At 41.7% G+C, this 15,141-nt stretch overlaps 1 protein-coding gene and 1 long non-coding RNA gene across 4 annotated transcripts in view; both read right to left on the bottom strand.

The window, feature by feature from the left end:
- Positions 1 to 189: 189 nt before the first annotated feature.
- On the bottom strand, positions 190 to 1,306 carry LOC131126322 (uncharacterized). Its single transcript, XR_009129144.1, has 2 exons — positions 687 to 1,306; positions 190 to 570 (listed from the first exon to the last, which is right to left on the bottom strand). It is a non-coding gene; the product is annotated as an uncharacterized LOC131126322 (long non-coding RNA).
- A 1,181-nt stretch (positions 1,307 to 2,487) lies between these two features.
- The window catches only part of prickle2b (prickle homolog 2b), a 94,520-nt gene continuing 81,866 nt past the window's right edge, over positions 2,488 to 15,141 (bottom strand). For all 3 annotated transcript variants that reach the window (XM_058074545.1, XM_058074547.1, XM_058074546.1), the window contains 6 exons: positions 14,184 to 14,297; positions 13,713 to 13,850; positions 9,232 to 9,435; positions 6,837 to 7,023; positions 4,788 to 5,660; positions 2,488 to 4,722 (listed from right to left, as the gene is read on the bottom strand). In XM_058074545.1, coding sequence (XP_057930528.1) covers positions 3,758 to 4,722; positions 4,788 to 5,660; positions 6,837 to 7,023; positions 9,232 to 9,435; positions 13,713 to 13,850; positions 14,184 to 14,297 — 2,481 coding nt within the window. In that variant the 3' untranslated portion in view covers positions 2,488 to 3,757. The remainder of the gene's footprint in view (positions 4,723 to 4,787; positions 5,661 to 6,836; positions 7,024 to 9,231; positions 9,436 to 13,712; positions 13,851 to 14,183; positions 14,298 to 15,141) is intronic.

Raw genomic sequence — 15,141 nt, forward strand, 5'->3', positions numbered from 1 at the left:
GGTCACAAGATTAGAATTTATAATAAATGATCTGCACCACTATATCAAAGTCTTATACGCCAACATTTACAGTACATACTTTGTCATTCATGGGACAGGAAAAAATAAACTCATGGGAATTGCTTCATGACTGGAGGGTCTTTTGTCTTTGACTGACTCAAGGATGGAAGAAGAAGAGCACGCATGTGATACGAGTCTGCAACTTTACTTTGAAGAAAGTAAAACGAACAAGCCAACATGCAAAGCCACTAATGTGCCAATCATGCTAACATCATTACAGGATTGTGTTCCACTCCAATCATGAGATTGCTGCTCCATACAACACCTTGTACAACACGTATATGTGTGTGTGGTAATGTGGATTAGGAGGGCCTGCAGCAGTAATCTCCAGTGACCACATGGAGGTCAGAGACAATCCAATTTACAGTATTACAGACACTTCTTGTTACGCTTAGACGCACGACCATACTTAACATGACAAGCATTTGTATCTCTCTCCACGACAACAGACACGGGGCGTTTAATACATGAGCTTGTGTCTTATGTATCCTTGCCTTCACGCCGCGAGAACTGCATTAAGACAAACACAAACGGTACATGTCACAAAATAATCTTGTTGTAGCAAATATATGCAAATAAAGCTTAATGAAGTGAAAGACTAATTAATTACTTGTAAAAAAATATACCTCGTTGGCCGCTGGTCGTGAAAAGAGGTCCTTAAAGTCTTTGAAATCCATGTGACAGTTAGCTTCCGTGTAAACAACATACTGTGCGTTCACAACTTCCTGGTCTGTGCTTCGGTTAATACCGTCGTATCCACTTAGCAAAACAAAACAAGAAACTTTTGTTCCGTCATGGGAACAATAAAAACAATAAAAACACAAAACAAAATACACAATAAATTAAGTAACCTGTAACTTATTTGTCAGCTCATTATAATAATATAACACCCTTTAACCTGTTTTTTAAACTTCAATTAAATAAATATTTTTTTAACTAAATTAATTAAGTGAATTCTGCTTATTGCATGTCTACTCTTCATTATGCTACAGTAGCTGAGTAAACAGATACACACTCAGCAGCATTAAAAAGCTTCAGCATTCACACAATAAGGAATCAGGAATCAGGAAGCGGGGGAAACATTTTTTCACACCACCTATCAAAGTCTCCAACTTATACCTCGAAGTCACTATTGAAGTGAAATGTTTAACTGTATAAAATAAGGACTCCACAAGGTTGACGTCATCAGTCTGCCTGTGGAGGGTTTGAAGTCTCAAGTTTGGCATATTGACCTTTATCATGGAGATGTCTTGGGACCACATGAAACCACAGTGGAATGAGAGGGTGGAGACGTGGTGGAGAACCTCTATCTGTGGTTGCAAAGGATCAATCACATGGTGGCCATATGCTTCACTGTCAAATGTGAAGAATGAGAATTTATGAGAATAAAGATGTACATTTACAGGAAAAAAGTCATAAATTTAAGCCAAAGAAGTCAAAATTTAAGAGAAGAAAAGTTTAAATATGACAAGATTTAAGTCGTAAATTCACAAGAAAATATGTTGAAATATTACGAGAACAAAGATGTAACTCTACGAGAACAAAGCCATTAAAGTTATATATTTACGAGAATTTTTTTGAAATGTTTCAGAAATAACGATGTATATTTATGAAAATACTCATATGTATGAGAATAAAGTCAAATTTCTGATAATTTACAAGAAAAAGAAAATGTTAAAATATTTCGAGAATAAAGATGTACATAAAAAAATAAAGGCATAAATCTATGGGTATTAAATCAATTTTATGAATTTTTTTGAAATATTACAAGAACAAAGATCAAAATCTGTGAGAATAAAGTCAAAAATTTATGAGAATAGTCACATTTCTGAGAATTTACGAGAAAAAATGTTGATATATTACAATAAAGTTGTACATTTACGAGAATAGTCATAAATTCCTGAGAATGAAGTCACACATTTCTGAAAATTAAGTTGTAAATTTACAAGAAACAGACTCATAATATTACAAGAATAAAATTGTAAATTTACGATAATTCTTTTTTAATATTACGAGAATAAAGCTTTAAATCTAAAATAATATTGTCATAAATTTGTATGAATAAAGTTGTAATTTCACGTAAAAAAGTCATACATTTACGAGAAACAAAATCATAAAATAGATTGATATTCCCCTCATTTTGTGGAGACTTTTATGCAGTGCTTGTACAAACTTTGCAACACACTAAAAATAATCAGACAATGTTTATTTGAAAAGACGTTATAACACAGATGAAGTTTGTTAGTGTTCAGCACAGGCATTTATTTACCGTTTACTGTTCTTCTGACCACTTGGATTTAAAAAACCGCAGCGGCTTTAAAGTTATTCACAACTGAAGCAAAGAGAAAAAAAAAGCTCCCCTTCGAGAATGAGTGCACTAACTAGTATGCAAACCGGAATACCAACCCCCCCCCCCCCCCCCCCCAATTGGCAGTAGTCAGCAGAAGTTCCCAACTTAAAGAGCTGATGCAATACGCCAGAGCGTCTTTGAATAATGTTTAAAAAAAAAAAGTGTCTGCCATCTTGCATATTAACAATATCGAGACAGGTAATGCTAATTCACCTCTGCACCTTGTTAGCATTCATGTATGCACCGAGCAGGTGGCGAACGCTGTAATGCTGAACAGTGATAAACAGCAGCTGTCAATCAAATTAATCACCGAAGCAGGTCACATGCATAAGTTGTTTTTGTTATGGTCTATCTCTACACGATAGATATTTCATACATAAATGATTCTATTAATACAAAATATAAAAATATGTGAGGCCTCATTTACAACCGTATTTACACGCACTTTCTTAACTTAAGTGAAATTATTAGTTCATTTATCTATGTACATACTATGAAGCAAATACAATAGTACAGTATATTCTATAGCAAAATCACGGGAAGTTCAACTGTAGCAAACAGACTATCTGCATTTACAAAAAAAAAAAAAAAAAAGAATTGCACATTTTACAAAACAAAAAAAAAAACCCAAAAGAGAGAAGATACTGTAAATGATGAATACAAAGACATGCAAACACTGGTGAGCTAGCACAGCAGTTTGTTACTTGACTTTTGATTACAATTGTTGATTAGCATTGATCAACATTGTTTGTATCGTCGGACCAGATGCCTAGCTCTGCAGTGTGGGAGAAAGTTAGATGGTGCGTTCAAGGACCGTTGAAGAAAGTGTGTGGAAAAACATGCAAAAACTGGGTATTCTCGTACTCTAGTGCCAAAATGTTTTATTCATTCATTCATTCATTTTCTACCACTTATCCTCACCAGGGTCGCGAGGGGGGGTGCTGGAGCCTATCCCAGCTGTCTTGGGGCGAGAGGCGTGGTACACCCTGGACTGGTGACCAGCCAATCACAGGGCACATATAGACAAACAACCATTCACACTCACATTCATACCTACGGACAATTTGAAGTCGCCAATTAGCCTAGCATGTTTTTGGAATGTGGGAGGAAACCGGAGTACCCGGAGAAAACCCACGCATGCACGGGGAGAACATGCTAACTCCACACAGAGATGGCCGAGGGTGGAATTGAACCCTGGTCTCCTAGCTTGTGAGGTTTGCGCGCTAACCACTCCACCCCAAAATGTTTGATTTCATTCATATTACCGTAATTTCCACTATATAAGGTTCTACTTTATCTGTAAACTTTGAAAGTTAGATGGTGCGTTCAAGGACTGTTGCAGACGCGTTAAGAAATGATGCAGTTCTTGCTTTTTCTGCGTTTGTGTGTGGTTGTTAGCAGCGCACTACGGTTGTTGGCTCCTCCCATCCCCGTGCTGTACTTGTGTACCAGCTCCTGGTTGCTGAGATAGCGCGTCTGGATGGGTCTCGGGATCGGTTCGCCCAGGAAGTAACCTTCGTCCTCCGATTCGGACGAGGAAGAGCAAGTGGAGCACCAGTCGTCGTCGTAGTCGTAGTCCTCCCAGGAGTACTGGTTCAAGCCTGTGCGTCGGCTGGCAGCGGGGTTCTGAAGCGTCAGGTCTGATGTGGTCCTGGGGCACTGGCGAAAGAATTGCGGTTGGTATCTTCCCGCTCCTCCGACGACTCCGTACTGGTCCCTGGAACTCCTCGGAGGAGGGAAGCGATCGTAGTCTTCTCGAACGTGGCGCTGCGGCCTTTCTTGCGGTCTCACTCGCCGATCCGTGACTAAGTTGAGAGCGTTTTCCGAGCGGGAGCGCCGGGATCTTCTGGTGCGGTGATGGTGGTGGTGTCTGCGTCTTTGAGGGGTTTCCTCCGGTATTTCTATCCTGACACTCGCCCCTCTTGCTCCTCCTCCTGCTCCTCCACCGACGCCGCCACTGCTCACCCTGCGTTCATTGATGGGGGGAAGGCGTGCGGCACTGGCGCTGCTCACCAAGCTCACCCTGTCTTCCTCCTGGTAGGTGAATCCGGGCGGTAGATGAGCCGTGACTCTGCCGGCACCCACGCTGGATGGGTCACAATACTGCAGCTGGTATTGGGAGGACCTGGGCGGGTTTATCTCCATGTAGGGTTGACCACCGTTGACACTGTGGAGGGACTCTGAGCTCCGGAATTGGACCGAAGAGTTAAGGTTGTCCGTGTTGCTTTTCTGGGGGACGTTCACTCCAGAGTCTTTACTCAGGTCAGGCATGGAAAAGCGGGATAGGTGCTCTTGCCGTGTCGCTCCTCCTTCTGGAAAACAGAAATGAAGATGAAGACAGCAAGAGTAGGAACATTTTGAATCATCTCACACCAACCTGCAGAGTTAGCTATGGACACGGACTCCGTGGATCCTCTTGGGGTCTGCTGCAGGGGGGTCAGTTGCTCAGTGAAGCTAAGTGCGTTGATGGGGTTCCTGCTTCTTGCTGCTTGGGTCGCCGCCGGAGGACCGGGATCTCGCTCCCTTTGGAAGCCATGCAAACTGATGGAGCGCTTGTCCGCCGAAAACCCGCCGCAGTGCTGAGAGAGCTCGTCAGTGAAACTCTTGTGGGTCTTCAGTTTGGGGGGGTAGTAGTCCTCCGGGGACGGCTGTTGGAACCAGGTGTCATTTAGAGAGTGACCCTTCATGGCGGAGATGGGTGGCCTCTTTAAACCTCCGTTCTGGTTGTTCTGTCCGGTGCATGGCGTGTTGAAGGACGTTCTGACGTTGCACTGACTGAGAAGCTGGAGAGGGGAGGGGCTGGGCGTCGGCTCAGATTGAGACTCAAATTTACGTCCGTCTTGCTTCTGGTTCTGCCAGGCAGGAGGCTCGCGAGTTAAACTCGGAGTTTGACTAGAGAGACTCAGTAGGTCCATTTGTAAAGACAACGGGTCCACCTCGCCCGACACGTTCTCCGCTTGCCCTCCACCGCCGCCGCCGCCGCCGCCGCCGCCGCCGCCGCCGCCGCTCTTTCCCGCCTTGGCACTGCGTCTGGACTCTCTGGTGGAGCGAGCGCTTTGGAAAGCAGAATCCGAGGAATCCGATCCGTTGGGCTCCTCCCCCAAACTGCAAGAACGGGAGCAGAAGATTTGTCCCTGCTTGGGCAGGAAGGGTCGACCCAGTAGAGAACGTTTGCAGTGGGCACAACAGAAGCAGCCCTCTGTGGCATGCCAGTGCTGCCCATCATATGTCATCTGGCCTTGGTCGATACCTGCAAGGACCAGAAATAACGGGAATGGTCAAGAGATTGTTTATTTAAAAAAAGCTGCCATTTTGAAGCGTGTATTGTAATGTTAAACAACACAAAAGGAAATAAATCTCTGAGTTTTCCCAGCCGACGGCACGGCGGTCTAGTGGTTAGCGTGCAGACCTCACAGCTAGGAGACCAGGGTTCAATTCCACCCTCCTGCCATCTCTGTGTGGAGTTTGCTAGGTTAATTGGCGACTCCAAATTGTCCATAGGTATGAATGTGAGTGTGAATGGTTGTTTGTCTATATGTGCCCTGTGATTGGCTGGCGACCAGTCCAGACCAGTCCCGCCTCTTGCCCCAAGACAGCTGGGATAGGCTCCAGCACACCCCGCGACCCTCGTGAGGATAAGCTGTAGAAAATGAATGAATGAATGAATAAAACATTTTGGCAGCAGAGTAATAGAATACCCAGTTTTTGCATGTTTTTCCACACACTTTCTTCAACAGTCCTTGAATGCACCATCTAACTTTCAAAGTTTACAGATAAAGTAGAACCTTATATACTGGAAATTACGGTAATATGAATGAAATAAAACATTTTGGGGGATGCACGTCAGTTGAGTGGTTAGCGCACAGACTTCACAGCTAGGAGACCAGGGTTCAATTCCACTCTCGGCCATCTCTGTGTGGAGTTTGCATGTTCTCCCCGTGCATGCGTGGGTTTTCTCCGGGTACTCCGGTTTCCTCCCACATTCCAAAAACATGCTAGGTTAATTTGCGACTCCAAATTGTCCATAGGTATGAATGTGAGTGTGAATGGTTGTTTGTCTATATGTGCCCTGTGATTGGCTATATATAAATATAGCCCTCCCCGGCCTCTAAGACAAGTTGATGGCAGGAAGCACGTGCAGTGCAGTTTGCACATCTGCCTCACACATTGCTGTGACAGACGTTGGGACTTTTCGGTGTGGGTTTTCTCATGGTAATCTCCCTTCCCACATTCCAAATATATGCAAGTTAGGTCAGTCTGAAGCTCTAAATTGCTCATGGCTGCCAATGTGTGAGTGTGAATGTTTGTCTATGGTACCGCATGTACTATGTGATTATGTATGTGACCTATATGGTGTGATGGCTGACGTCAACCCAGATCGGCTGCACAGATAAAGCAGTATAGCGTGTGGCGTTTTTGGGCGTACCGATATGTTCCCCGCAGGAATCGCAGTACTCGGCATAGAGGGATTCAAAGCAGGAGCAACAATAGGGTCTTCCTTCCTTCATGATGTAGCGCTGGCCCCCGAGCACCGTCTCGCACTCGAAACAGCAGAAGTGCTTCATATGCCAGTGACGGCCCTCCGCTTCTGTGCACTCGTCCGCCAAGATGATCTGAGAAGAAACAAAGACGATCTTTAATCAAAAAGAGATACAATCTCAGTTGTGATAAGATAAAAGGCGCTGGTTTGTCTTTTTGTACACTTGTTTCCCCTCCTGGCAGCTTAGTACAGTTGGATCTTTGTCATGAATGTGCAGTAGGCTTGTTTGAACCATTGGTGCAAGCTTTTAATGACACTGGTTAAACCCATGCTCTGTGTTTTAAGCCAGTTAAAATGGTTCCAGCCTGCTGTGGTGTAAACTAAGGGCGCATTCACACTGAACCAAATGCCATCCCCTTATAATACAAAAATATAAAAATGTATCATTGCAACTTTCCTGCCTTGCTGGAGTATTTCAAGTTGTTCTATAGTCTGTTGATATGACGCACGTACATGTGCAAGGTTAGCATCAGGGTTCAATCATTCATTCATTTTTCTACCACTTTTCCTCACGAGGGTCGCGGGGGATGCTGGAGCCTATCCCATCTGTCTTCGGGCGTGAGGCGGGGTATACCCTGGACTGGTGGCCAGCCAATCACAGGGCACATATAGACAAACAACCATTCACACTCACATTCATACCTATGGACAATTTGGCGTGGCCAATTAGCATGTTTTTTGGAATGTGGGAGGAAACCGGAGTATGCACCAACTCATGCACGGGGAGAACATGTAAACTCCACACAGAGATGCCCGAGGGTGGAATTGAACCCTGGTCTCCTAGCTGTGAGGTATGCGCGCTAACCACTCGACCGCCGTGCAGCCCCCAAAATGTTTTATTTCATTCATATTACCGTAATTTACAGTATATAAGGTTCTACTTTATCTGTAAACTTTGAAAGTTAGATGGTGCATTCAAGGACTGTTGAAGAAAGTGTGTGGAAAAACATGCAAAAACTGGGTATTCTATTACTCTACCGCCAAAATGTTTTATTCATTCATTCATTCATTTTCTACCGCTTATCCTCACGAGGGTTGTGGGGTGTGCTAGAGCCTATCCCAGCTGTCTTGGGGCCAGAGGCGTGGTACATCCTGGACTGGTGGCCAGCCAATCACAGGGCACATATAGACAAACAACCATTCACACTCACATTCATACCTATGGACAATTTGGAGTCGCCAATTAACCTAGCATGTTTTTGGAATGTGGGAGGAAACCGGAGTACCTGGAGAAAACCCACGCATGCACGGGGAGAACATGCAAACTCCACACAGAGATGGCCGAGGGTGGAATTGAACCCTGGTCTCCTAGCTGTGAGGTCTGTGCAGTAACCACTCGACCGCCGTGCAGCCCCCAAAATGTTTTATTTCATTCATATTACCGTAATTTCCAGTATATAAGGTTCTACTTTTTTGTAAACATTGAACCCTGTGGATAATTTATGTTCTAACACTGTGACATCTCCTTTACTTTAGAACTACTACCAACACAAGTCAGTGTTAGTTGCAGTTCACATTTGTTGTCTTTGAGCAAGGCTGTTGAATTATTTGCTAATAATTCATTAATGCTGATGTCCGGGACATCAAGGCAGGAAACAATCTGGATCCTCCAATGTAATTTTCATGCTCCTGCGCCGTGGAGAAAAGCAAGGCGCTTTGAAAATATACTGAAAACGCTTTCAATGTGCGACATCTGCGTGGCGCTGCGGTTTAGTCAGATGTGTGTGCCATTTGACACTGTTCAAAGACGACAGCCTGCAGGCATAAAGTCGCTGTGGAACAACTCCATTATATTAACTATTTTTTCCAGACTTTTTCTTATTTAGTGACTGCAGCAAAATGTGAGAAAAGAGCGTTTTTGTACACTTAGAAGTTAAATGAAATTTTTGACAACAGAGTTTGTGTACATGTTGAAGAGATGAGTGGTAATTAGTGTTTAATTGCCACGAATCACGGACAACCATGTGATGAACTCAATAAAATGTTTATTTCGTTTTACAGCCCTTGTTAAAAGACAGATGTGCCTTTTAAGTCCCGACGCTGTCATTGTCCCCGTTTAGAAAGGGGAAGTTAGTGTTAATAGTCTGGAGATCATTAGAGCTGAAGTAAATTTATGGTTTAAGAATGACTATGGGTGTGTGTGTGTGTGACGGAGCAAAACCAGTGAGCATCATATGACAGCAGTTTAGTGCATACTTAGGCAATGTGCAGACTGTGTGAATGTTAATCACGCTGATGCGTCAGCGCATGATTATCCGCACGCACTCGTTAAAAAGACTACCTCATCACAAGCTGTGCAGCGCGGCTTCAGCCTCTCCGCATGGTGCCGCCCGCAGTAGATCTTCCCGTCCTGGTAGAAGTAGATGAGGTCCACCAAGAGCTCGCTGCACATGCTGCATACGAAGCAAGCCGGGTGCCAACACACGCCGTGGCCGGCGCGCGATGCAAAGACGGCGATGTCGCCACCATTTATCTGGCCTCCACACTGATGGAAGAGATGGAAGAGGAGACATTTTTAATAGGGCTGTCAAATATTTCGACATTTTAATCAGGTTAATCACAGTCTTTAAATTAATGAATCATGATTAATCAATTTTGGCAACTGTCTGCATTTTTACTGCATTGAATGAATAAAAAGATAAATGACAGGACAAGATTATATATATTTGTATGCACAAACAGCTCCAAATGAACTGTCAATCAAGTAAAAAAATCCATTTGTCTAACACTAGTTTCCTTAATAGTAGCAAAACATCTGAATCACGTTCAGACATCACGTCATTTGAGGTACATTTCCTCGTTTTCAGTGTACTTTCAAGTGTACTTATAGTAAATTTAACAAATGATCTTTTTTCATATATATATATATATATATATATATATATATATATATATATATATATATATATATATATATATATATATATATATATCATATTATATATTATATAATATTATTATATTATATATTATTATATATAGCCAAAATACATAAAAAACTCAACAACACAACATAAACAAGACAAAACATGATAGTTTTACATGAAAATAAAATTTGACTGACAATTATTCAATTTTCATGTGTGCATTCAAATTTCCCCTCAATACATATTCTCTTCAACGTGACAAGACCCTATGCCTTTTCACTTCCTGGTTGCTGCAGACCATGTAGTATTTTTATGGGAAAGTTGCAGGCGGAGTTCTTATAAAATGTACTTCTGCCACCTTGTGGCCGTCTTTTCCAGCTTACAACTGCACTAAACATGCGCTCTTCTATTGTGGAGTTGCGTCATTACCACTTTTTGCACAAAAAAACGTAAAAGATGTATAAATAGGTCTTTGGGAGCATGCGGCAGGGCTGGTAAAAACCTATAAATACATCTTTGGTAGTAAATGAGTTGTGAATCTGTGAAATTTAAACTGCAGTGAAGAAGTGAAGTGGCGAAGAACGACATGGTCTCATTCTGCAGATGTACCTAAATCTGTAGCCACTAAGTGCTTATCTAGAACTATTTCATTTACATTACATAACTCCAAATTTATGTGAGAATCGACAGCTTCCTTAGGTAATTTTCCAAGCGAAATATGATGGCTCCTGTGTCATAAAAATGCTAAATGGAGAGCAGTCATTCAATAAAGCAGCACCGGTTGACACTGGATTGTTCTATAACAACATTCAGGGTTTAAAAGGTCACATAAAATAGCCTAATTTCACCTTCATGTAGCATAAATCCTTTCAAATAAAGCTGCATTACATCGTAATGGATCACCTTCAGATGTGAAGAAAAGCCATCAGGGAGGAGTAAGGCTGCTAATGTCTCTGCTGGAGCTTTAAGTGTCAATGTCATGAATGCTTGTGTAATTCTGCATTGAAAAAATTAAACCAGGTGAGAATGTTTGTTTACGTGTGGCCTTCATGGTCAGAAAGGCTGACAATGGTGGGGCAAATAAAACTGGAGTGATGTATGGGTAGAGAGGAGTGAAGGTAGAGGAGTTGAAGAGATAAACAACAAGGAAAGTGAAGGAGACAAGGGGTCAAAGGTCAGGAGGAGAAAGTAGATTTGGAGAGAGAGAGAGAGAGAGAGCGGGAAGATGGTGACAGAGGGAGAGTTAGCGGCTGTCTAACTGGAACACAGCTTCCAGGTGCTGGGAGGCAGGCTTAAATCAATACACACTCAACAATACACAATCCCATCCCTGGTGTTCTTCTCATGTGTTCCTGTGTATGTGTCCATATCAATGAACCTGAAAGAAAAGCTACCGTGCATCTTCACGACAAATGCTTAATCCTCTGTTGTACACAATACTGCAATACTGCTAGGTTTTTGCATTGTGGTCCTGTGAGGCCAAATTTGGAAACTTCTGCAAGATTTAGGTTAGTATGAAAGAGAATGACAATTCTGTGAGGACGCAAGACGCTGTTTTTAAAACAAACTGTGTTTGATTGAGTGTGACAGCTCGCGTCAGCTGGAAGAATGAAACACGAGCACACAAACAAAAGGACACACACACACACACACACACACACACACAATGGATTGACCCATTAAACTGCACTGAAGAATAGGCAATAAATACTTCAACACTTGCTTGAATGTGAAACCCAATGCAAAACTCACCATGTGACTATGTTAAGTTAAACAGGATCGGAGCTCAAACGTAAGCTGTTTTTTGCATGTTTTGCCTCGACAAAGACAACAGCCTCATCAACAAGGCCCTGAACGCCCCCTGACACTCTGCCTCATCCTGCCACTTTGACACTTTCACTATATGCGTTACATTAACGCCCAGTTTGGACTCTTAGGAAAAACAATCAGACTGCACTTCCGGATTAACAAACAAAAAACAGACCGTGTACATATATTTATACTGTGTTTTCTGTATATTTTGTATTTTTCATTCTTTTTTAATAGATGTGTCTGCACCTACTATACCAAAAACAAATTCCTAGTATGTGTTGATCATACCTGGCAATAAAACCGTTTCTGATTCTGATTCTGATTCTGACGATGCTTCGTTTTGATTGTCAGACATCCAAGCACAGAGATGAGACTTCGGTACGAGGTGCAATATTAAAATAAATAAATAAATAAATGAATAAACCTTAAACTGTATTATGGAAAGCAGGAAGTGAACAAATGTAACAGTTACTGATGGAGGGGTAGGATTTAATAAGCTTTGCTTCTTCCTACTCCTTTTGGACATGTGGAACTGGGAACTGATTATGTGATGCATTCAATTGTAATCTGTTCATGTTCAAATGAAATAAAATTACCATTACCATGTATTGCTTATCAAAACACTATGCAATCAGATAATTTACATGTACGTGTGTGAAAATAAAGTGAAATGCAACCATTCACCATGGCTTTTTATTGACGAATCATTTCTCTATTTTTATGTACGCTAGGACCCCTGAATACAAACCTCCCACATTGAATTGACAAGGTCACGCCATTGTTATAAAAGACAACTGGCACATCTCAGGGCGTTGTATGTCCACATACATCACTTCTCACATGTCATATAAAAAGGCCCGCAAATTGCCAGTTGTCGGCTCCGCGTCTGGCTCATGACACACCTTTGACCCGTGTCACATGACTCAGAAAGGACATTGAGGAGAGTGATGATTGGGTGTTTCCGTACTAACATCAGCATCAAAAGATGCATCATCATCCATGCTTTTATCAAATGCATGCAAAATGCAAAACGATTCAAATTGGTGCATTAATTAATAAATTATGACTACAATGACGTACACTGAGGCCTATTAGTAAAAAACTGATGAGACAATATCTCACCCCCCCAAAAAACTGCACTTTTTGGGGAATTTTGTCCATTATCCACAGTCCTTATATAGACATATTTATTTTCTGTGTGTTCTAAAGATATAAAAACAGATAAAAAGAGAGCACCTTTCTGCATGCAATGGGATTGCCAAGATTGCAATGGTTTATGGTTTTAAATACTGTACATGCTGTGACCGTGTAGTAACAGGTACATTCATGATCACATGTAATACTTACAGTATTATGTCATACTTTGGTCCTTTTAAGCACTACCGGAAGTTACTTCCTTCTTTGGTAAATTGATTTCACACAGCAACATAGAACCAAAAACGCAGAGCGTTAACTTTTCCGTGCTCAAAAACCAGAAACACAGCAGCATTGGCGGCACGTCCAACGTGTAGCGTTACCCTTCGGTAGTCGCCTAAGGCATTGTGAGTGCGTAGTTGCTGTAAATTGAGTGTTGTTGACGCTTTTTGGAGTTTTTTTTCCAGGAGGCCCTATAGGCGTAATATTCGTTTCTCATTACTTGCATGCTGAGCTCTGTCTTTTTATATTTTTTTATATCTTCAGAAAGAAAAAAAAGGAGAAAAATATACAGTATGTGTTCATGTATCACATAAGGATTGTGGATGATGGGCAAAATATAAAAGAAAATGCAGTTTTCCAGTCATGACATGTCTGACATGACATAGAAAAACAGTTTCCTCCCATTTCATGTGGAAGTGGTAAGTTATTGGGTTATCACTTTTTCCTTTTTCCCCTCTCAATGTGTTTGATACCTTTCTTAAGTTTTCAATAAATAAGTGGTCAGCATGTTAACTTAAAGACCCACTTGTTTACTGTTTAATTTCATTCTTGAGTTGCGTGTTTACTGCTTTGTTTTCAACCAGCACTTGAATTGAAAGATAATTTTAAATGAATAAGAATTCTGATTTTTATCTTTGATGGTGTCATATTTACGACTAATTTTTACCTGCTCACAGATGGCGCCCGTCATGGTCACAGGGAAAGGGCGAACATTGCCCCGACCAAGGTTTTCCCTTTTACGTTGGTTACTGAAGAGCTTCAGTTCCCGCTTCTCTTCATCATCCAGACTGTTGCAATATCGAACCTGTGCAGGTAACAAAATGCACAGCGTGTCAATTTCTTAAGTTTTATCATATGCAGTATTAACATGAATGAAATAGTATTTGACCAAGTTAGACTGAGAACAATCCTTGTGTTTAGTTAGAAAACAATGCATTTAACATGTTTAATGAATGCTTATTTCAATTCAGTTGAATGTCAAATGTAATGTAGAAAAAATGCCTTTCTCTACTTATTGTTTTTTTTACCATTCAAATGTAATCTTTTCTGTGTGTTGACTCCTTTGCCCTGAAACAGGGGAGGAAGAGAAAGATAGATGGATACGGATGAAGGTGATGGGGGAGGTTTGGGCTCTCACCTCGTTGTCGTGCGGGGGGAGTTGATGAAGGAGCTGTTTGATTCGGTATTTCTCTCCCGGGCTGTTCACATAGGGCACCTTGTCTTCAGGTAATGAGCTGTAGTATTGGTGGACCTGACATATAGAAGATATAGACAAAACAATGTATTTGGATGCTGAAATCCCCGAATAAACAATTTAATGATTAAAAAGGAAGTGTTTTTACCTCACTAATTACTTATATATGCATGCATTTTTGTCCGTGTGTCCAGAAATAAGCAAAACCCGGTTCATTTTAAGGGTCCATTTGCCATTACATGGTTGACTGCATATAAATGTTACCCAATTTTCTAATCTTACAGCCTTAAATGGTCACAGACAAAAATAATTAAGATTTAAGAGGAGGAGTGACCAACACACATGCACAGCTGGAATCAGTTTGATTTATTGCCCACCAGCAAAGACTTAATGGAATCTTACCTCTCCATCTCTACACATGGGAATGTATTACTGACCTGTCACGCGTACACACACACACACACGTGCACTAAGAAGTGATTAACACATACGCATGTAGAAAATGTGTGCGCTCAGGTAGGAAGCGCAAAGACAGGATTAAATGCTAATCCAGCCATTCCGAATTACTTGCACATTCTTTGCATTGCAGAGGCGGACAATGAATGTCATCTCTTTGTTATTTATGGGAGTGTAGCTATTGCACTGTAACAGAGGGTCGAGGTATAAATGGAGGTCAGGGCACTCAAACATGAATGTGACTGGCTGCAGGCGGGAAGGGGGGGGGGCAATTGGGGAAATGACAGCATTTTAGGGAGAGGCTCGAGGGCAAAGGTCAAACACAGGAGGTATGAAAATGGGGAAATAAAAACAGTTTTATTTGAACGCGCCTTGAATCCAGAGATACCGGTGGTGGCTGTAATGGGAAAAAAGGTATACGCCAACATGATGCGGCATGAAGCAA

Source organism: Doryrhamphus excisus, chromosome 1 (genome assembly GCF_030265055.1).
Source record: "Doryrhamphus excisus isolate RoL2022-K1 chromosome 1, RoL_Dexc_1.0, whole genome shotgun sequence".
Lineage (NCBI taxonomy): Eukaryota > Metazoa > Chordata > Actinopteri > Syngnathiformes > Syngnathidae > Doryrhamphus > Doryrhamphus excisus.